Source organism: Pleurodeles waltl, chromosome 2_1, assembly GCF_031143425.1.
Source record: "Pleurodeles waltl isolate 20211129_DDA chromosome 2_1, aPleWal1.hap1.20221129, whole genome shotgun sequence".
In the NCBI taxonomy this organism is placed as follows: domain Eukaryota; kingdom Metazoa; phylum Chordata; class Amphibia; order Caudata; family Salamandridae; genus Pleurodeles; species Pleurodeles waltl.
This window is the reverse complement of record NC_090438.1, coordinates 860613556-860635090: the sequence shown is the minus strand read 5'-3', so window position 1 is coordinate 860635090 and position 21535 is coordinate 860613556. Positions and strand designations below refer to the sequence as shown.

The window sequence follows — 21535 nt, the reverse complement described above, 5'->3', positions numbered from 1 at the left end:
TCTCCTGGAGATGTGTACTCTTCATATGGAGGGAACAAGCCTTTGAACTAGCAAGAAACAGTAGTCTAAACCGGAGACCAGATCTACTAAGGGCTTGCACTGTTTTTGTGTCACGCAAGGTGGAACAAGACAACGCCTTAACTGGGATTCACTAAGCCACACAACACCACCTTGCATGGCTCTGCGTGGTTTAGTAAATCCAGTGTAAAGCAAGGCAGCGCATATCTCTGTCTTGCGGTAACTTGTGTTAAATAGGCATTCCATGGGTGGAGTATGAGCGATTCCCTGCATCCACCCACAGATTTTCATGCAATCCCAAATTTAGTAAGGTCAGTAAATATGGGATTGCATCAAAATGATGTACCTCCTAAATCCAGGCATAACAAAGGAAAAATATCTTTATTTCTCCTTGTTACTTCTTTTTTTCATGTGTGCTTCATTCTGAGGATTATGGCTTTAAAGATTATTTTTGTGCTGGAAGGTAGACATTCCTTCACAAAAACATTCAGCAGTGTCAAGGTGGCATCCTGGCCAATGGCGTAAGGCTGCCTGTGTTGGCTTTAGGCGGCATAGAGTGCACCAGCGCAAGTAGACAGCAGAACAGCGGTATACATAGGGCACATTTTTTCTCTCTCACTGTCACGTAATGCAGCGCAGCATGTTCCCTTGCTGCATTGGATTGTGTGCCTTTTTAGTGAATATGGGCCTTTGTGTTGCTGCGTGTGTGCCATCTTCATGATGTGTTGGTGGCGTGTTGTTCCTAAAAGCAGTCACTATCAAATTGCTCCCAACAGCTCTTGCCACCAATGCGCCCTGAATGCAAGCAGTGTGTCCAACATTGACATCAAACATAAAAGATATCCTATTTTGGATGCTCTGCTTGTATGTAGTACATTGGAGGGGGCTAGTGCTGTTTGGAGCAACACACTGGCCAACTATAAGGCATATTCCTGTTTCGATGTATGTAGAGTACTTGGAGTGTTCTGTCTAATGTTTAGTGTTGAATGTGCATATGTGTACATATGTATTTGCGTGTGTGTATGACTGTGTGTTGTTTAATGGTAGATAAGCGCTATGGGGTTCTCTTACTGGGTTTATCTACACACAGCAAATCAAACAATGAGGAAAACATAGCGCAGTGTATTTACACCAGTGCTTAATTTGAGCTTGTTGTTTCCGGTGCTGAGCACCAGCACTTATTTTTGAGGGCCGGCGCCTATTCTTCTTCCTTAAGCCTTTGCTGCGAACAAAAGACACATATGGGAAAGACGGAGGAAGGGAAAAACGAAAAGGCGTCACAAAGGAAGAAAGTAGAAAGCTGCTAGAGTGAGCTGAAGGGGCAGGGGTGGCTTTAAATGGATTGAAGAGGCCCGAGATGGCTTCAGGATTAGGCTGCCTCAGTATTCCGTTTTCCCACATTAAATTGCGACAGGCGAGTTTTTAAGAGGAGGGCTTTAAGTACCAGCACGTTTTTATTTACAAATTAAGCACTGGTTTACACTAAAAGTTTTATTCACAAGTGGCCTAGCCCAGGAGTCTAGATGTTGCAATGTGAAGAAGGAAGACTTTGCACAGAAACGTATGGAGTATTGACTTGTGGTGTACCAAAGCAGTGTAATAGCAAAACAGAACATCAGTCTCGCTGTTGACGTGTGGAGGACCTTAGCTCTACAGATTTTTCCTATTGCTCGTGGTCTGACGGGCCAGTTTTAAGCAAGAGTTCACGCTGGTGCTCTCAAATGCTCCCAAAAGGTAGATGGGACAGTCTCTGGTCGCCCAAGCCCCAGTCAAGACGAAACACAACCGCCAGAAATCAGAAAATATTTACCTGTTAACATTTGAACCCAAAAGCACCTTTACAATGCAAAACCATTAAATGAAAATGTAAACTACCTCCTGGGTAATCAGGCAGTTAAAAAGCGCTGCAACTCGCAGTGCTCAGGGGCTAAATACAGAACTTAATGTTATGTTCCAGTAATGCATAATCAGGGGCCAGCCTTTTCACGTTGCGGGGGGCAACGGCCAGCAAACCCCAGCAGAAACATTATACTCCGTGAAACCATAGCCAGAAGAAAGAACGAACATCAAACCTGGTAATTAGCCCATGTGAATAGAATGTGTCAGGCACCGAAACCAACAATTGATTGCACGTCAAGGCATTCTTTTCTTTTCAGGAAATGATAACGCACTTACCGACTTCAGACATTTCGGGAACACTTGCGGTGTAAATCTCCTTTGTAAATTTTGGCTCATTGTCATTTATGTCATGGATTTTAATGATGAATTCTGACTCGGGTTCCACTTGTATGCCGGTCTTTTTGTTTATGGCCTTGGCACGCAGCACGTACTGGGCCCGCTCTTCTCTGTCCAATCGCTTTGCAGCGTGGATATCTCCAGTGTTTTCATCTATAACAAACACGCTGCCAGCCCCGTCTCCTGACAGAATGTATTTTAAATTTCCATCTCCTTTATCCTGATCAGTGTGAAGCTTTGGGAGGAAGAAAGAGAAGCATTCTATGAATAAATGCATTTCTACGGCAAACGAAATCACTCACTACATGTCAATAGGATCTTGACTCTAATAAGGGTCAGCAGTGACTTTCTTTCAACAAACCGAATGGAGAAAGTATATCAGACGCTAAGAAGCCGTTCCATTCAAGTTGAAAACAAACAGAAAGCCGAGTAACATATAGTGCAGCATGATTGAAAACATTTGATAAATGGAAGACTATATATTCTGCAGTGCATCCACCAATAAAATTAACCACATTTTTTTCAGAGGTCTGCACATCAAGATTTATTTCCTGTATGACCCATCCATCCATCTGCTCATCTGAAATGAACTAAGACCCAAATTTATCATACTGTTGTGTCTACCTTGCACCGGGGTTCAAGGCAGACGCAACACTAAAGCCAGATTCAGTAAGGCAAGCAAGGCAACCTTGCATGGCCTGCATGGCTTGATAAATCTGGACTAAAGCAAGACAGCGCATATCACTCTTTTGCATTACTCTGCCACAGGGAGGCAATCCATGGGTGGAGCATGGATACTCCCACACATCCACCCCTGGATTTTGTCACATTCCCAGATTAGCCAATACTGGTAGACCCGAGAATGCGTCAGAATGTAACAAGGAGAAATACCTTGATTTCTCCTACTTTTTTTCTGTCTATATTTGCTGCATTCTGCTGTGTGCCGCATAGAAAGAGAAAATGCCTCTCAGGATTGTTTTTGTGCAGGATGGTGTCCCTCATTGCACAAAAAACGTCCTGCTCACAATGCAGGAGCCCTTGCACCACGGTGCAATGATCCCTGCATTGGCTTGAGGCAGCCAAGCGTGAGCCAGTGAAAGGAAGTGACAGTAATGAGCCCTATGATGATAAATATGGAGCATTCCTGCCCTCGCCCTTTCACGCAACACAGCATAGCAAGGGGGCTTCCTGCATTGCATGAAAGCATGATAAATATAGCCCTATGTTTTCATTTTTCTCCAACAAAAATACGTTGTACTACCTTTCTTCACAACTGAGCTCCACCTTTCAACATGGTACCCTCAAAGCAGTTTTGGAGAACTTTTAGTGTATAACTCGCTTTCAAATGCATGCTGAGTATTAGCAATGACAGAAAGATAACTCGCCTTGAGAAGACAGCATGTGTGTTTGTGTGCCTATTTGTACACACATGTATGTAAGTAGTATGTATGTAGTTTTAGGATAGCACAAATCCAGCTGAAAGACAGTGGTGCCCTGCACAGTGACAAATGCAACACTATTGTCACAAGTGGTTAGATGGGCAGTTGTGTTCTGATAGCGGAAGTGGACTTTTACTGCATTTCCATTTAATGTTCTTTAAAGATGTGTGTCTTCAGCCCTTTCCTAAACTATAGCAGGATTGAGGCAGTTCTGATGGACGTGGGATGATGTTCAAGGTTCTGTTGCAAGGAGCATTGACAGCTCAGTCTGCTCAAAGTGTGGATTGAAGCGGTTGACATGCATGACCCTTAAAGGGTTCCTTGGAGACCGCAAGTCCACCAGGTAGGTGACTTCACTCTTGCGCTCCACCACCTCAAATGGCCCAGTCCACTTATCCTGGAGCGCCCTAGGCTCCACTTCTGCCATCACCCACACTTTTTGTCCAGGTTGAAACTCAACCAGAGTGGCATTCTGGTCATACCAGCGTTTCATGTCCTCCTGGCTTGCTTCCTGGTTCTCCTGAGCGAGACTCCTGAAGCGGGCAGTCTGGTTTCTCAAAGCCAGCATGCAACTGAATACATCCTGGGGGGATTTACTAGGAGCTTTCTCTAAAGCTTCCTTAACCAGACTCAAAGGTCCCCTCACAGGGTGGCCATAAATCAGCTCAAAGGGACTAAACCCAAGTCCCTTTTGAGGCACCTCCCTGTAGGTGAACAAAAGGCATGGCAAGAGGACGTCCCACTTCCGCCTCAAGGGCTCTGACAGGCCCATGATCATGCCTTTTAAGGTGCGGTTGAATCTCTCAACTAGACCATTACTTTGGGGTGGTAAGGGGTGGTGAACTTGTAGGTTACCCCACACTCCTTCCACAGAGACTTCATATACGTGGATATGTAGTTGGTACCCCTATCAGATAACACTTTCTTGGGGAACCCCATGTGGGTAAAAACCCCCATCAAAGCACGACCCACCACAGGGGAAGTGATTGATCTCAACGGAATGGCTTCTGGGTACCTGGTGGCATGGTCCTCCAAGACCAGGATAAACCTGTTGCCCATGGCTGTCTTGGGATTCAGAGGCCCCACAATGTCAATGCCTACCCTCTTGAGGGGAGTACTGACAACAGGCAACGGCTAGAGGGGAGCCTTACATTTCCTCCCACTCTTGCCACTTGCCTGACAAGTCTGACAAGACCTGCAATGTGCATCTGAGTGCCTGCGCATTAGGAGCCAGTAAAAGTGGGTGACAAGCCTCTCAGAGTTCTTGTCCTGCCCCAAATGTCCAGCTAAAGGCACATCATGAGCCAACCCCAGTAGAAAGGCCCTGAAGCACTGGGATACCACCAGCACATGGGCTGACCCAGGCTCAGGAACCTTAGGCTTGCTATACAGGAGATCATCCTCCCAATATATCAGGTGTGATCCTGGCTCCTTGCCAGCCACCTGGTCTGCAGCCTGCTGCCGCAAACCCTCCAAAGTAGGACATGTCTTCTGTGCTGCACAAAATGCTTCCCTGGTGGGCCCCCCTTCCTGCTGCCAATGCGACAGCTCAGGCACCTCCCCCAGTTCAGCCACCTTTTTCCCTGTAGGCTCCGGGCTGTCACCCTTAGGCTCCGCCTCCTCCCGGACTGCGGGAACGTCTGCGGCCGGTTTCCCACACCCCCTGCACTTCCTCTTCTTGGCGGTCCCCAGGGCCACTGTTTCAGGCTCCAGGGGCTCTTGATTACCCTGACGGGCTGCCATTGACCAGGTGGATACGCATACCCACCCAGGCAGGCCAACATCTCCAAGTGAGACCTGTGTTCCACCTCCTTCCAAGGGGAATCCTCCAGGTCATTGCCTAGTAAACAATCAACAGGCATGGTTGGACTCACAGCTACCTTCAAGGAACCTGAGACCGCCCCCATTCGAAGGGAACCTGCGCCACTCTGCACAGGCGCTCTGAGTTGTCCACTGCAACTACTTGGTGAAGTACCCCGGGATCTATCTGCTCTTCAGACACCAGCTGACTTCTCACTGTAGTCACACTGGCTCCTGTGTCTCTCAGAGCCTCCACCCTCTGTCCATTAATGGTCACCCACTGCCTGTACTTCTTAGTGTTTTCAGGCACTAGGTTTCTCTGGACCATCTCACTGTCCCCTAATGAGACAAGGGTCATCTCAGCTGGTTCCCATCCCACCTGAAACCAACTCCTCCCCAAGCGCTACACTGGCCAAACCCTGGGACGGCGCACCAGTGAGTGCCAGTGTACTCTTGGTGCATTTGGGGTCCCTCCTCACATGACCCACCTGGTCACATGCATAGCACTTACGTGGGGGACCACCTGCCACTGGGTTCCCTTTGGAGAACCATGGCTTCTTCTCACTGGGGGGTTGGGAATCCTTATCCTGGGAATCAGTTTGGGGCCCTTTAGAGAGTTCCCCCTGTTTACCCTTAACCCCTCCCCTTTCTTCTGAGAGGGACCCTGCCCACCATTGGTGTGGTCTCCCCATACCTCTTTGGGACCCTGGTGCTCTCCCAGCGGTCCGCTTCCTGCACAAGCTTCCTGGGGTCAGTCAGCTTGCTGTCAATCAGGTGCTCGCGCAGCTCTGGAAAACATAAACTGTACAAGTGCTCCCAAGCAATCAGATTGTAAAGCCCCTCATACGTATTTACCTTACTGCCCTTCACCCAACCATCCATTGACCTGCAATAACAATCAAAACATTCCAACCATGTTTGGGATTCCTTCTTCTTGTAGGACATAAACTTATCCTTGTATTGCTCAGGGGTAAGTGTAAGCGTAGGTGAGATTCTGAGCATCCCCTAAGGCTGTCAGTGTATCCCTCCCCTCTACCTCAAAGTGCTTCCACAGACCCGCCCCCAATGAGCTTCAGGGACCAGATTCATGTGGAGAGTAGACTCGTACCCCTTGAACCACAAGTATATGTCATCCTCCCTCTTGCAATCTTTCACAAGGTCTTTAGGAATGTGCACCCTCCTCTCAGGCTGCACTGTAGGGTTGCTGCCACCATCTCTACTGGACTGGCTTCTATGGCCCATCTCTCTCAAGCTATGCTCATGAGCCATCGCTAACTTCCTCTCCTCAAGGGCTAGCCTTCTTTGCTCCAATTGGTACTCCCTTTCTGCCTGTCTGTCCTGTAACTCCTCAGGTGTCAGACCCTTAGATGAGTCACTGCTACCTGCCTTGGAGACCTTCTCCCTGGACATAACAGGCCCATCCACAATACCATTGTGTACAGAACACTCTTACTCCTCCTCCTCATCTCCCTCATCCTCTGTGTGCCCTTCAGTGCTCTTGGCTGTCACCCAGGACCTCAGCGCCTTTTGCAGCTCCTCCTTCCTGGATGAGGTCTTAATAGGACAGTCAAAAGCTTTACAGAACTACTTCAACTGAGCCTTGGCATAACTCTCCAATTTCTCAAGGTCAAAGTCAGCTCCAACTGATGCATTTCCAGCTTGGGACATGATGAAGATTCAAAAACAAGTGCAAAGTTCCAAAAGCAGAAAAACAAGTTCCCAAATGAAGTTTCAAAGAAAGACAATCAAGGAATCAGCAAAAAATAGAAGTAGAACAAAAATAGTCCCAAAGAGAAAAAATCAAAAGATCACCAAACAAATAGTATGTGGTCACGTAGTGGTCTGCACTCAAAATATTAGTGTACACTTAATCACTGTATGTCAAGTACAAATACCAGTCCAAATCCCAACCACCAATGTTAGAAATGGGGTCTTTGGTTGACAGTCAGGTTACCCCTGGTTCAAGCAAGGACCCTTACTCTAGTCAGGGTAAAAGAGAATCACCCTCAGCTAACCCCTGCTTACCCCCTTGGTAGCTTGGCAGAGCAGTAGGCTTAACTTCAGAGTGCTAGGTGTAAAGTATTTGTACCAACACACACAGTAACTTAATGAAAACACTACAAAATGACACAACACAGGTTTAGAAAAATAGGAAATATTTATCTAAGCAAAACAAGACCAAAACAACAAAAGTCCACCTTACACAAGTCAAGTTATTAATAAAAATGTAAAAAGAGTCTTTAAGTAGTTTCAAACACACAATAACACTGTTAGTGTGAAAAAGAACCTTGGGTGCGTCAAAAATAACCCTGTACGGGCGAGTGCACGTCAAAAAGGGCTTGCGATGCATTGATTCCACTCATGAGCGGGAACTTGCGTCATTTCTCCTTTCACCAGGTCGGGCGCATCGTTTCTTCTTACTGCAGGAGAGCGATGCGTCGATCCAGTCAGCACTCTCGCGTCCGGGCAGGTCTTGCTTTGTTTTTACATGCCCAGCGGTGCTTGAGTCGGAAATCCAGCCGCATGATGATCCGAAAACCGCGCAGCGCGGGTTGCGATCTCCCAGCCTCCATCAGCGATGCTGCACATCATTTCTCCTGCTCCGTGCATCTATTCTTCACTCGCGTTTCCGGCGAGCGTCAATTCTTAGCCGCAGAGCTGGTGGAGCGTCGTTTCTTCTGCCGTCAATCTTTTCCCTTCACGGCGCTCTGTGCGTGGATTTCCTTTTCTTTAGGCTGCCAGCTTCTCCTTTCAGGGTCCCAGGAACTGGATGGGCACCACAGGGCAGAGTAGGAGTCTCTCCACAGACTCCAGGTGCTGGCAGAGAGAAGTCTTTGCTGTCCCTGAGGCTTCAAATAACAGGAGGCAAGCTCTAAATCAAGCCCTTGGAGAGTTCTTCTCAAGATGGAAGGCACACAAAGTCCAGTCTTTGTCCTCTTACTCTGGCAGAAGCAGCAACTGCAGGGTAGCTCCACAAAGCACAGTCACAGGCAGGGCAGCTCTTCTTCCTCAGCTCTTCAGCTCTTCTCCAGGCAGAGGTTCCTCTTGTTTCCAGAAGTGTTTCTAAAGTCTGCGGTTTTGGGTGCCCTTCTTATACCCAATTTCTCCTTTCAAGTGAGCCTACTTCAAAGCAAAGTCTCTTTTGATTGTGAAATCCTGCCTTGCCCAGGCCAGGCCCCAGACGCTAACCAGTGGGTTGGAGACTGCATTGTGTGAGGGCAGGCACAGCCCTTTCAGTTGTGAGTAACCACTCCTCCCCTCCCTCCTAGATGGCTCACCAGGAAATGCAGACTACACCCCAGCTCCCTTTAAGTTACTGTCTAGTGTGAGGTGCAACCAGCCCAACTGTCAAACTGATCCAGACAGGGAATCCACAAATAGGCAGAGTCACAGAAATGGTATAAGCAAGAAAATGCTTACGTTCTAAAAGTGGCATGTTCAAACACACAATCTTAAAATCAACTTTACTAAAAGATGTATTTTTAAATTGTGAGCTCAGAGACCCCAGACTCCACATGTCCATCCACTCCCAAAGGTAATCTACACTTTAATCAGATTTGAAGGTCGCCCTCATGTTAACCTATGAGAGGGACAGGCCTAGCAACAGTGAAAAACGAATTTAGCAATATTTCACTATCAGGACATATAAAACACATTACTGTATGCCCTACCTTAACCATACACTGTGTCCTGCCCTTGGGGCTACCTAGGGTCTACCTTAGGGGTGTCTGACATGTAAGAAAAGGGAAAGTTTAGGCCTGGCAAGTGGGTACACTTGCCAAGTCGAATTTACTGTTAAAACTGCACACACAGACACTGCAATGGCAGGTCTGAGGCATGATTACAGCGCTACTTATGTGGGTGCACAACCAGTGCTGCAGACCCACTAGTAGCATCTGATTTACAGGCCCTGGCACCTCTAGTGCACCTTACTAGGGACTTACTAGTAAATCAAATATGGCAATCATGGATAAGCCAATTACATCCACATTTTGTAAAGGAGCACTTGCACTTTAGCACTGGTTATCAGTGGTAAGGTGCCAGAGTAACAAAAACAGCAAAATCAGAGCCCAGCACACATCAACAACCTGGGGAACACAGGCAAAAAGTTAAGGGAGACCACAGCAAGGATGAAAAGTCTAACACCAATCATGTATAAGCCAATTGCACACACAGTTTATATAGGAGCACTTGCACTTTAGCACTCGTTAGCAGTGGTAAAGTGCCCAGAGTATCAAAAACAGAGTCCAGCAAACATCAACAACCTGGGAAGCAGAGCCAAAATGTTAGGGGAGACCACGCCAAAGATGCCAAGTCTAACTCCTGTGATTCAGTGTATTATTCCCATGATTGTGTTCCCATCCCTGTGTAAATGTAGTTTGCAAATAGTTTTTTCACAGGTGCATTTGGCTCATCATATGGTCCCGGGCGGGCAGAACTAGTGCTGTTAAACTGCAGCCGAATTAACTATGGAAATGGGATAGTGATACTGTTGCAATATGATATGCTATCTGCTGAACATTGCTGCTCCAAGTATGTTCAAATTGTGGAGAGTATTTACAGCAAGAGATGGAAAGAAATTGTTTTTTATTTTACAAAAGCGAGTTAAGAACACATACTTTTGTCTGAAAGCTTCATGGCACTAAAACTGATAACTACCAGTCCCAGACAACCAAAGGAGCAAAATAAATAAACGCCTTAGGAAAAATCCATTACTGTGCATCTTGGTCAGATGTTGTGGACAAGCATTCCAAAGTGAGGTGTACTAACAGAAAAGAACACCCTCTCCACCACTCCACCCCCAAACTTGTTCTTTGGAAATAGGGCACAGCCAGAAAAAACAGTGAACCTGTCCATAGGGTAAGCTCTGAGAGGAATGGCAACATTTTCTTCCAATACTTTATTTGGAAATGACAGGAGGAAACCATTGCTTCAATCTGACAGGACAAAATGTGTACACACCCTGGTATCATGATATCTGTTGACTAGCATTGAAAGTCTTAACTGTTGCCAGCTAGTGGTGGAATGCGCTCATACTAAGGGCCTTATGATTAATATACACTTCACAAAAAAATACCAGTTTACCTGCCTATCCTCATCACTCAGCAATCAGCCTGTCTCTCAATGTATAGAAATTGCTTCATTCATATTGCCAAAAGCCCTCATGATTGTAGTGCTATTGTTCAGTAAAGCAGGATTAGACGATTAACGTCCTTTAGAGGTTGTGGTGTCATGTGCAAAACAAAAAAGTGCGGAACTACTTCATTTAATCTCAGCCTCTGGTAATTAACCAGGGCCACATTTCAGTCCATCACTTTCATTCGCTTTTGCCCACCATGCCCTGTCAGGCATTAACCAGCCATATGAAAATCAGCTGTGTTCTTGGTCCAATAGGAACAACCCAGCCTGAACTGTCAGACCAGATCTCCCCTGAACTTGATCTATATTGCCTTCCTGGGTAAGACCTTATTTATGCCACCTACCATTCATATTGCTGACAGGCAGCAGGTAAAACACTTAGCAGCAGAATTCCACTTGAAGAATTATCAAAGCCAAGGTAAAGTGTTAATAATCCATTGCCTGGTGGACACATCCCCCACAATGAACATTTACAGAGGTATGACAAACCAGTCCCAATGTCACGCTCAGTCATAGCCTCAATCACATCCAATTGCACTCCATTGGCATTGTTATATTTCAAAAGTGACAATAGATGAAGCCATATATAATTCCCATAAATATTGCCAACAATTACAGACCTTAAATTTTAAATCTACCACAATGCACACAGCTCTCCAAAAATCTGTAAGACCAGAATGGCAAAAACGCTTTTCACAGTTATCTTTTGGCAGGCTTCATGGCTCTTACCTAGATACAATGCTTGTCCACTGCTGAAAATACTTTACACGTTAAGAAAAAAAATAGACTTAGGGGAGGGAAGCTATAATTCTATGACAGATGAGAGACTGTAAAATTACTCTAGAATCCCCCATGAAACATATCCAGTCTATGCTCTCTCGGGTATGTGAAGCACCTTTAAATGATCAATGTTGAATACATTTTTGTACCACAAAAACCCATAATTGTTCTATGGAAAATATTATAAAATTAGATAAATGTATGTGGGTTTAACCTAGGTAAAGGCTTATTAAGATGTTCCCCTTGCAAGACATGAAGATCACTCATTCTCATAGATAGGAAGCCTACAAACAGATATATGACACAGAAGTGAGATTTTCACAGACCACAAACTCCATCCTTGTTTGTTTTCCAGCAATGTTCTACCCCTAACAGAGAATTCAACTAAGTGGTTGCATATTGTTTGCATCAACATTGGTTGTTGATACATCTGTCTCATAAATTAGTACATTAATCCTGATGGTCCTCATAGGTAGAATGAAAACTATTGGGTGTATAGAAAAGACTATTTCTTTCAGGAAAGAGATTTGAGGCATACCCTTAGAACAAACATATTCTCTCCCACTGTCTTATTCCCTTTTCTACCCACAACTATTAGACATCAGATCCACCTTTTGAACATTACAACAATTACTAAAGTCAAAAGGTGAATGCACCTGCCAGTTGTTTTAGCACTTTAATTATAATTTACTTTTTAATAAGGTACAAGACTATCAGAATACTACAATTAACATATTATGTAATGGAACTGTAATAGCAGAGCATCACTGCCAAAGGTCGTTGTTGGATAGGAAAGTCCCCTGCATGGTTAACAGGTGCTGCAGGACCGACTGCCTATATCTGGTATCCTGACTTTGGAATTTTGGCCATGGTGTCAAATTAACCTAGTGTATGCACAGATGTCTAGGCCTGCCTCTGACTATGAGTTGGTCTTGGAATTGTCCTGTGACCTGGAAGGGCACACCAACATGGTCTCATTTATTGACAGTGGGGTGTTGTCCCTTTCATGGGTTTAGCATATATAGTGGTGATGGCAGCACACCGTGACCTGGGAAGCAACAGTGAGACCAGACCTTTTCATCTGAGTCAATGGAGTGGAGCCCTACTGGCCCACTCTTGCCAAGTCAGCTTTTATGTACTCCTACAGCTCCTACTGCAGATATTCTGAGAGTAGGCAGCGCTTGTTGCTGTATGTAGCCTGCATGGTACATACATGTTGCATGTAGGTGAGCCAGACTAATGGAGGTCAATGTGATTTATTTTAGATACAACATGCCTGGTCTTCGAAAAAGCTGTAGATAATGTTGTTTTCTTGACATGGATGTTGCAAGTGCATTTCTGGCATTCCTCCCTGCCGAGAAAGTAGAACCGGTGAGGTATTCATCACATCCAATGGGGGTGCAGTATTTTCTGGGTTTGGCAAACATCTCCTTTTTCGAGGTTTCACTTGAAAAAAAGGGAATTACATACAGAATCTGTGTTTGCTTCACCAAGTTCAACATGTACCAAATTTTCCTCCTAGACTGGCACCTGTAGATTTCAGCAGGTTTCACATGCTACAATTTGCTGTATGATATTTGGAAAAAGCTCAAGCGTAAATTTCTCTGTCCCTTCTAGCTCAACGTCTAAAATGTAATCCAAGACGTTTTATCATGAGCCCCAGTCAGTTTTTCAATTGAAGGAAACAAGTCTGCATTTTAATACTCCATCCCTACGCCTACCACCGCAAAACGTCCTGCAATTTAGGGGAAAACATCCTGACTATAACACCAACATTCAGAATTAGATAGAAACCTGATTTGTTGCTTTATACCATGTGCTGGTGGCTAATTCTCTCGCTAGTATTTCTGCAGCACGTTTTTGAAGAGAACCTTGTGCCATCAAAATACAAGGTTCGTCTTTACATTGCCAATTAATAACTTCTGTCATTGAGACATTTCCAACACACTACCACATAGCCAGACTCAAAGCCAGAAGTAAACAAGACTAATCCCCATTAACGTCAATTGCCAACATGATAGGGGTAACTGAAGTGACATCCCATGCTATTAGGCCTTTATTGTTACTCACACACAAACGTTTACACATTCACACATACACAAGCTTTCTTACATAAACAGACTTTCACCCGCAAGCACGTGCACACAATACATTTAAAGGTATGTTTACTTACCTCAAATGCTAGCCAGGGTCATATTCCAGCTAATTGTACTCCATTCTTTATTACACTAACTAGGTGCTGGATGAAAGGATGGATGGATGAATGGATGAGTAAAACGGTGAATCGATGAATAGATGCATAGATGTTTGAGTGAGTGAAAGGATGAATGGCTGAGTGAAAGGGTAAATGGTGGGATGTATGAGTGGATGGAGTGGATCAGGGAGTGGATGGATGGGTGTAAGGATGGATGGCTGAGTAAAAGGGTAAATAAATGGATGATCCAGAGGCAGGATGGTGGATAGATGGAGTGAAAGGATGGATAGATGAGTGAAAGGATGTATGGATCAAACAATCAATCATGAATTTACATGGTGTACTTATCACCTGTGAGGGTATTGGGACACTGAGTGTACTGCATAGGTCTCAGAGAGAGCTCAGTCAAAGAGCCAAGTCTTGAACTGCTTTCTGAAGTCCTGGATGAAAGGAGAGGCCCTTAAGTGGATGGGGAGATTGTTCCAGAATCTTGCTGCCAGATAGGAGAAGGCACGACCTCTATAGCTGCTCTTGCAAATGCAAAGTGTGTGAGCAAGGTGGAGGGAGGCAGAGTACGCTTGTCTGGGAGGATGATGAAAGTTCGGTCGTGGTTGACTCAGGCCGACTCTTGGTTATGTAGGATAATGTAGGTGAGTGTCAGGATCTTGAATTGGGATCGATTGTGTACATGGAGCCAGTGCAGATTCCTGAGGTGTGAGGATATGTGGGTCCTCATTGACATATAAGTCACCTCTAAGGTATGCCCTAGGTAACCCATAGGGCAGGGTGCTATGTAGGTAAAAGGCAGGACATGTACCTGTGTAGTTTATATGTCCTGGTAGTATAAAACTCCTAAATTCATTTTTCCACTAGTGTGAGACCTTCTCCTTCAATAGGCTAACATTGGGCTACCATCATGTACTGTTTGAGTGGTAGATTCTGATCTGAAAGGAGTAACCAGGTCAAATTTAGTATGGCCAGAATGGTAATACAAAATCCTGCTGACTGGTGAAGTTGGATTTAATATTACTGTTTAAGAAGTCCTACTTTTAGAAAGTGAGCATTTCTCTGCACTTAAATTCTTCTGTGCCTTACAATCCACGTCTGGCTGGGTTAGTTGACAGCTCCCTTGTGCATTCCACTCAGACAACCCCAATCAGGGGATGCTCAGTCACACCTGCATACATCTGCATACTGAAAGGGTCTTCCTGGGCTGGGAGGGTGGAGGGCCTGACACTTACATGTCAAAGGACAGTGGCCTGCCCCCACACAGTGGACTGCCACACCCCCTACTGGGACCCTGGTAGACAGGATGGAACTGAAAGGGAACCTTGTGCACTTTTAAGCCGCTCTTCGAAGTCTCCCCCACTTCATAAGGCACCTTTGGGTAATTAAACAGGGCATCTGTCCCTACCAACTCAGACACTTCTGGACAAGATACCACTGCGGAAGAAACTCTGAACTAGAACCTGCAACCTGCCAAGAGAGGACGCCTGGCTGCTCAAAGGACTCACCTGACTGCTTTGCTGAAAAGGACTGCTGTCTTGCTGTTGCCCTGCTGCCTTGCTGCCCTTTGGCTTTGCTTAGAAGTGCTCTACAAGGGCTTGGATTGAGCTTGCCTCCTGTTTTCTGAATTCTCAGGGCCAAAAAGATTTCATCTTTACAAAGAACTCCTTGTGTGGTAAAATTTCAACACGCAGCTTGCCAGAAACGACACACAGCCTGCAACACAGTGAGAAAATCACTGCAGGCCGAACCGGAACGATGCAGTCCGGCTCTCCGAGTGGAGATCGACACAGTGCCAGCATTTAGACCGGAACTTCTACACAGTGCCCACTGGATCGACGCATAGCCGAGCCGGAATGACTCAGCCCGACTTCCTGCGAGAAGAATCGACGCAGCACCTGCCATGCCACAGAAATTTCCCCGCATCGCCCACCAGATCAACTCAGCTCCTGTGACTTCATCCTGCATGCCCAAGTGTTCTCTGCATCGTCCCCGGGGCATCAAAATACCCCACAACCCAAAGAGGATCCAAGTCCGCGTGTCGGAAATCGACGCAAGGCCCTGGCTGCATGAAAAATATTGATGCATCATCTGTGTGCACCCGAGAAACTGAAGCACACCTCCCCGTTTTCCACGCATCTCCTCCTCTGCGGTACCTTACGGATAATTTAGAAGCAAACCAGGTACTTTGTGCTTGTGGAGACACTTATCGCTTTTGAGAACATAAGACTCTTTTTTGTCATTCTCTAAAGTGATATTTCAACATGTACTTATCAAATCTTGATTGTTTTGAACTTATTTTATCCAGGTAAGTATTCTATATTTTTCTAAACCTGTGTGGTGTAGTTTGTGGTGTTTATACTGTGTTATGCAAGATTTATTGCACAAATACTCTACACATTCAATTCTAAGTTAAGCCTGACTGCTCAGTGCCAAGCTACCAAAGGGTGGGCACAGGCTAATCTGGATTGTGTGTGACTTAACCTGACTAGACACAGGGTCCTTGCTTGGACAGGGGGTAACTTGACTGCCAACCAAAGACCCCATTTCTAACAGAGTCTCTTTAGAAGGCTGTAGCGGTACACTGTGCCTAAGGCTGCTGAAAGATCGAGGAGGATGAGCGTAGCTGAGGCTCCTTGGTCTAAGAGGGTTCTAATGCAATCAGGGCTGTGTTTGGAGTGGAAACAAGACTGAGATGGGCTCAGTAGATTGTTGTCATCTAGGTGATTTGTGAGTTGCTTGTTGATGACCTTCTCCATTAGCTTTGCTGGGAAGGGGAGCAGGGAGATTAGTCGGTAGTTTCTGAGATTGTTGGGGATAGTGGAGGGTTTCTTGAGGAGGGGTTTGACTCGTGTGTTTCCAGTCATCTGGGTAGGTGTTTGATGAATCTATTGAGGAATGCTGTGAGTCTGCTGCCAATGCTGAGGTTGAATATGTGAGGTGGGCAGGGGTCAGGGGGTGATCCTGAGTGGATGTCTTCATGATGACTGTGGTGTTTTTGGTGGTGAGCTGATTCCATTTGTAGAGTTTAGTCTTGGAGGGGGAATCAGCGGTTGAAGAGGTTGATGGAGTCTGCTGCAGTGGGCTGGGGTGTGAAGATTTTATAGATGGTAGGGATTTTGTAACGGAAGTAGGAGGTGAGGGAGTCACATAGTTCTTGTGTAGGGGGTATGGTGTTCTCTTGTGCTGCTTGGTTGGTGATCTCCATGACTATGTTGAAGAGTTCTTCAGGTCCAGCAGCAAACTGAGACACCTAGTAACATTCCTTGATTGCTGACACAGGTGCATGAAGGTGCCTGTGCCAGCCATCAGAGATACTGTTCAGAGCTGGAGAAATTCCAGCACTGAGTGCATGTCTGTATGACTGTGTGTGTGTGAGTTAAAATGAGAGTCAATGAAGGAGTGAGTCACAGAGTGACTGGGAGTGAATAATAGTAAAGACGAGTATGTCTGAGGATGAATGTGAGTGAAGGCGAATGACGATGCATGTAACTGAGTGTTTCTGTGTGTGAGACAGTAAGACTGAGTAATTAAGAATGAGAGTGAATGACTAGAACTGAGTGAGACAGAGAGGGTCAGAGTATAATAAGTGAGACTGCGTGAATTAGTAAGACTGAGTGAGACTGAGTGAGTCAAAGTGAGACAGTAAATTTAGTGCAAGAAAGTGTGACAGAACCCTTCAAGAAAAAACTCATTGGAATTAGAGCCTAGGGTTACGCCCGCCACTTTTAAAGGCCCCAGCCCTGGTTCATAGTCAATATGTCTCCTCGATATATGGCAGATCATTTAAACTTAGATATTGTGGAAAGGCACCCTTCTATCTTGTAAGTAAAGAGTATTGGCTTCCTGACCATTTTCTGCCATACTTATGACTATGGCCCTCATTATGACCTCAGCGGTCTTCACTTCATATTATGACTGGTGGTGGCACTCCACCATTTTTTGGTCAGAGAGCTGCCTGCAGCCATACTGGCGGTCGGCAGTGCAGTGGAGGTAGCTCCTCTGTCACCGCCACGTCATCAGAACACCGCTCACCGAATTACGCTTCAGTATTCGGCGTGGTGGTGTTCTGGTGACGAGGTTCTGGCGGCGGAGCAGCCCCCATAGAACCCGTTCCCTCCCGGATAACCACCGAGGCAGGTAAGGTGATCGTCTGACAGGGGAGGGGGTGTTGTGTGGTGTATGCGTGGATGGGGGTGTGAGTGTGAGTATGCGGGGGTGTGATGTGTGTAGTGGGAATGTATCAGGTATGTATGTGTGCATGTATGTGCGCGTGTATGTGTGTGAGTGGTGTGTGCGTGTGTGAGTGGGAGGTATGTCTGGGGGGCCCATGGTGGTCTTGGGGGGTGGGGGAGGGGAGGGAGCCCTACCACCTTTAGGGGATGGTAGGGGGGTTGTGGCTGTTGGAGGTGGACTCTGGGGAGGGGGAGGGGGGCCGGGGAGATCCCTATAAGTGCCAGGGAAGGAATTCCCTGGCACTGAGAGTGCCTACCGCCATGGTTTTTGTGTGGTTCAAAAACCACAAAATCCATGGTGGTATGCGGGGTCATGATCCCGCAGGCGGACTAGTGACATCCGCCGGGCTGGAGTCCGTTGTCTCCAGCCTGGCAGTCGTTACCGCCGTGGCGGACGGTGTGGTACATTGGCGGTTTGGCATGTGCTAAACAGCCAATGTCATAATTTGGCGGTAATTACCGCCAGCCTGTCGGCGGTGCTACCGCCAATTTAACACCATTCGCCGGGGTTGTGATGAGGGCCTATGTCTTCCTGGTAACAAAAGGTAACGACGCTGAACACCGTCATTTGATCTGCTTTGATTTTAAACACATACACTAAAACTCACAGTACGGCAAAGCCTAGAACGGGATTACAGCCAGAGAAAGCGGCAGCAGTAGGGAAACACTTTCAAATGTACCGCGCTTATGATGACTTCAGAAAGATCTCCATGACGCGGTTGACTAGTTAGGGTTATTTCCAATAAATGGAACCGATTTCACTCCAGAATAGTATGAAAATACAATTGGACGCGCGTGGTCTAACTTTGTCCCAATGTTGTCGGTGTTTCTCAATTTCTATGCTACAGGGAATCGATTATGTCATTCTGGGAATTCCGTGAGAGTAACCGACCCTTCAGAACAGTGCCATGTGCACGTTTCAACAATTTTCACAAAGACTGGTGAACACACATTACTTTTTTGGTTACCAGAAAGGCATGTTTAATTGCTTGAAGTATTGGCTTCTGTTAGATTGCTGGTAAACGTGAGTATTGATTCCTACTAAAAGCATTTATTTCCAGACTCCATGAGATCTTCCGATGAGCAAGAAAGAGTAAGACACAAAGCCTGCAGTTAACGATCATAGCAGCTCGGAAAAATTGGACCTCTAAAAAAACTTTTGTTCCGAGAAGTTTAAAATCTTCAAATGGGGACAGAGGGCAGAGGAAGACTTATGGGTTCATGTGCTAACGTTTTTGTTATAGTTGCTTGCAGCATAAACCGATGCAAAACGTTGAGCCATTTTATTTACCACTATAAAAGTTTTAGTTTTCCCAAAGTCATAGGGCCAGATCTTCACACCAGTTTATACCCATGCAACGGAGCATAACTGAGCCATGAACCAGTTTTCAGTTAATTCTCTTTGTCTATATTGCACACTCTAAGGGCCATGTTTGAAAGGAAAGGAAGGTAGTAGAAATGTTCCATGTTTACAAAGATATAGAGCATATCTGTTCTCTCCTGGTGCTGGCGCAGTGTGTGCTCCCTAGCACCAACACAAGCTCCCTTGCACCATAGTGCAAGAGTGCCTGCTTTATGGGTAGAATTGTTTATGTGCAGGAAGGTGTCCAAAAACAATCATTTCATGCATTTCCCTCTTTGTATGAGTAAAGCAGAATGAATCTGGCATAGAAAGAGCAAGTAAACAAGGCATAGCATTTTGATGCACTCCCATTTTTACTAGCTTTAGTAAATCTGGGAATGCCCCATAATCAATGGTTGGATGCATGGGAATATCTATTCATTGCCCTTGTATGCCTTGCAGCTCGAAATGTAACATATCACAAGCCAAAGCGTTGCATTACATTTCTTTACAAAGCCAGTCAAGGCTGATCAAATCGTCCCTTACATGGCTATGCAAATTTTACTGAAGGCTTTGTATTGTCCTTTTGTCACCTTGCATGAGGCAAGGCCACAGAGAGACTTGATAAATGTGGGCCTAAAGCTTTAATTCCATGACCCATGTAAATTAGTTTGGGACAATTGACATCTTGATCCCAGTTCAGGACTCAAGATAATGTGGTCATCATCGCCCTGCTAATTGCCAGTAGAGCTAATGATCTAAAAAAAATTACTAATGGTTTTGTTTCCTTTATGTACAGCTGTGACTAGAGTGCTAAGGGGCATATTTATCGTTAATTCACGCAGCATAGTGCAGCAAGTCACCTTGCTGCACTGCGTAATTCATTCATCGCAGTGCAGCAAGTCACCTTGCTGTGCTGCATGATAGGGAAAGGGCACAAATGTGCAGTACTTAACACTGTATGCTGCATTCCTCGTTTCTATCAGTGCTGGTGCATAATTTGCTGCCTTGCGCTAACTCAAGTACCCTTGCACCATGGTACAAGTGTGTCTGCATTGTAAGCAGGATTGTAAGCAGGATTGTTTTTGTGAAGGCATATTCCTCTTGCTACGTGTGCTGTAGAATGCGGCACACATAGAAAGAGGAAGTGACATGGAGAAATAAAGATATTTCTCCTCATTGTGCCTCACCTAAGGAGGCATTAGGTTTTTAGACATTCCCAGGTCTACCAGTGATGATAAATCATGGAATGCACCAATATCCATGGGTAGATGTGTGGGAACACACATGCTCCACCCATGGAATGCCTTCCCAGAGCAAAGTAACCCAACACAGTGATTTGCACTGCTTTACGTTGTTCTACATTTATCAAGCCAGGTGGCCTTGCTTGGCTTGATAAATATGACTTAAGAGTTCCATTGCTCTTGCACACATTGCGGATTGCAAGAGTGACGTAAATATGGTCATAAGTATGTTGCATCTTTCATTATGACCATGGGTTCTAAGACAACCACAATCACATCACCTAGCAATTTTAATGAAACACATGTTTTTTTTCGCAAGGTCCTGTATTTCTCATATCTCAGAATCATTTTCGACTTATTACTACTAAGCAAAATACTTTTCTTAACTTTCTAGCTCAGGTTTTCATTTTACCTCAAGATTGAAAATAGCATCTCTACCCCAAATGTATACCTTGTGTAAAAGTAAGTGTACTTCTCTGGTATTTTACAGAGCTGGGACTCTGTTTTGCTAATAACTTCAGGCGCTGTAAAAGAAAAATCTACCCAAAGTCAGTTAGAGGGACTACGCATAACTTAGGGCCAGATGAACAAAGCTATTTAGCATTTCTTAATGGGCCGAATCTCTATTTCGGCCTGTTAAGAAATGCTAAATAGCCTTTTGGAATATACAAAGGCCTTTTGTGGATCGTAAAATGCAATTTTTACCCACCAGAAATCGCATTTTGGGACACCCAAATAGGAAATGCAATAAAGCTTTTTCAGGGTGCAGCCAGGGGGGCCATAGGCTGAATGTTATCCTTCATTTAGCATTTCCTAATTTGTGTGTGATTTCCTATTAGGAAATTGCAAATGAGAAAATACCAGACATTCATGCCTATTGGCCATAAGGCTAATAGGAACAAATAGTTTGATATTACATAAGTAGTGTTAGAAATGGGGTCTTTGGTTGGCAGTCAGGTTACCCCCTGTCCAAGCAAGGACCCTCACTCTAGTCAGGGTAAGTCACACACAATCCAAATTATCCTGTGCCCACCCTCTGGTAGCTTGGCACTGAGCAGTCAGGCTTAACTTAGAAGGCAATGTGTAAAGTATTTGTGCAATAA

At 45.4% G+C, this 21535-nt stretch overlaps 1 protein-coding gene across 1 annotated transcript in view; it reads right to left on the bottom strand.

Moving 5' to 3' along the window:
* LOC138269465 (cadherin-9-like) overlaps nucleotides 1-21535 on the bottom strand; it is a 783906-nt gene that overhangs the window by 322052 nt on the left and 440319 nt on the right. Inside the window, exon 3 of the mRNA XM_069218797.1 lies at nucleotides 2194-2488. Within this exon, the coding sequence (XP_069074898.1) occupies nucleotides 2194-2488 (295 nt within the window). The remainder of the gene's footprint in view (nucleotides 1-2193; nucleotides 2489-21535) is intronic.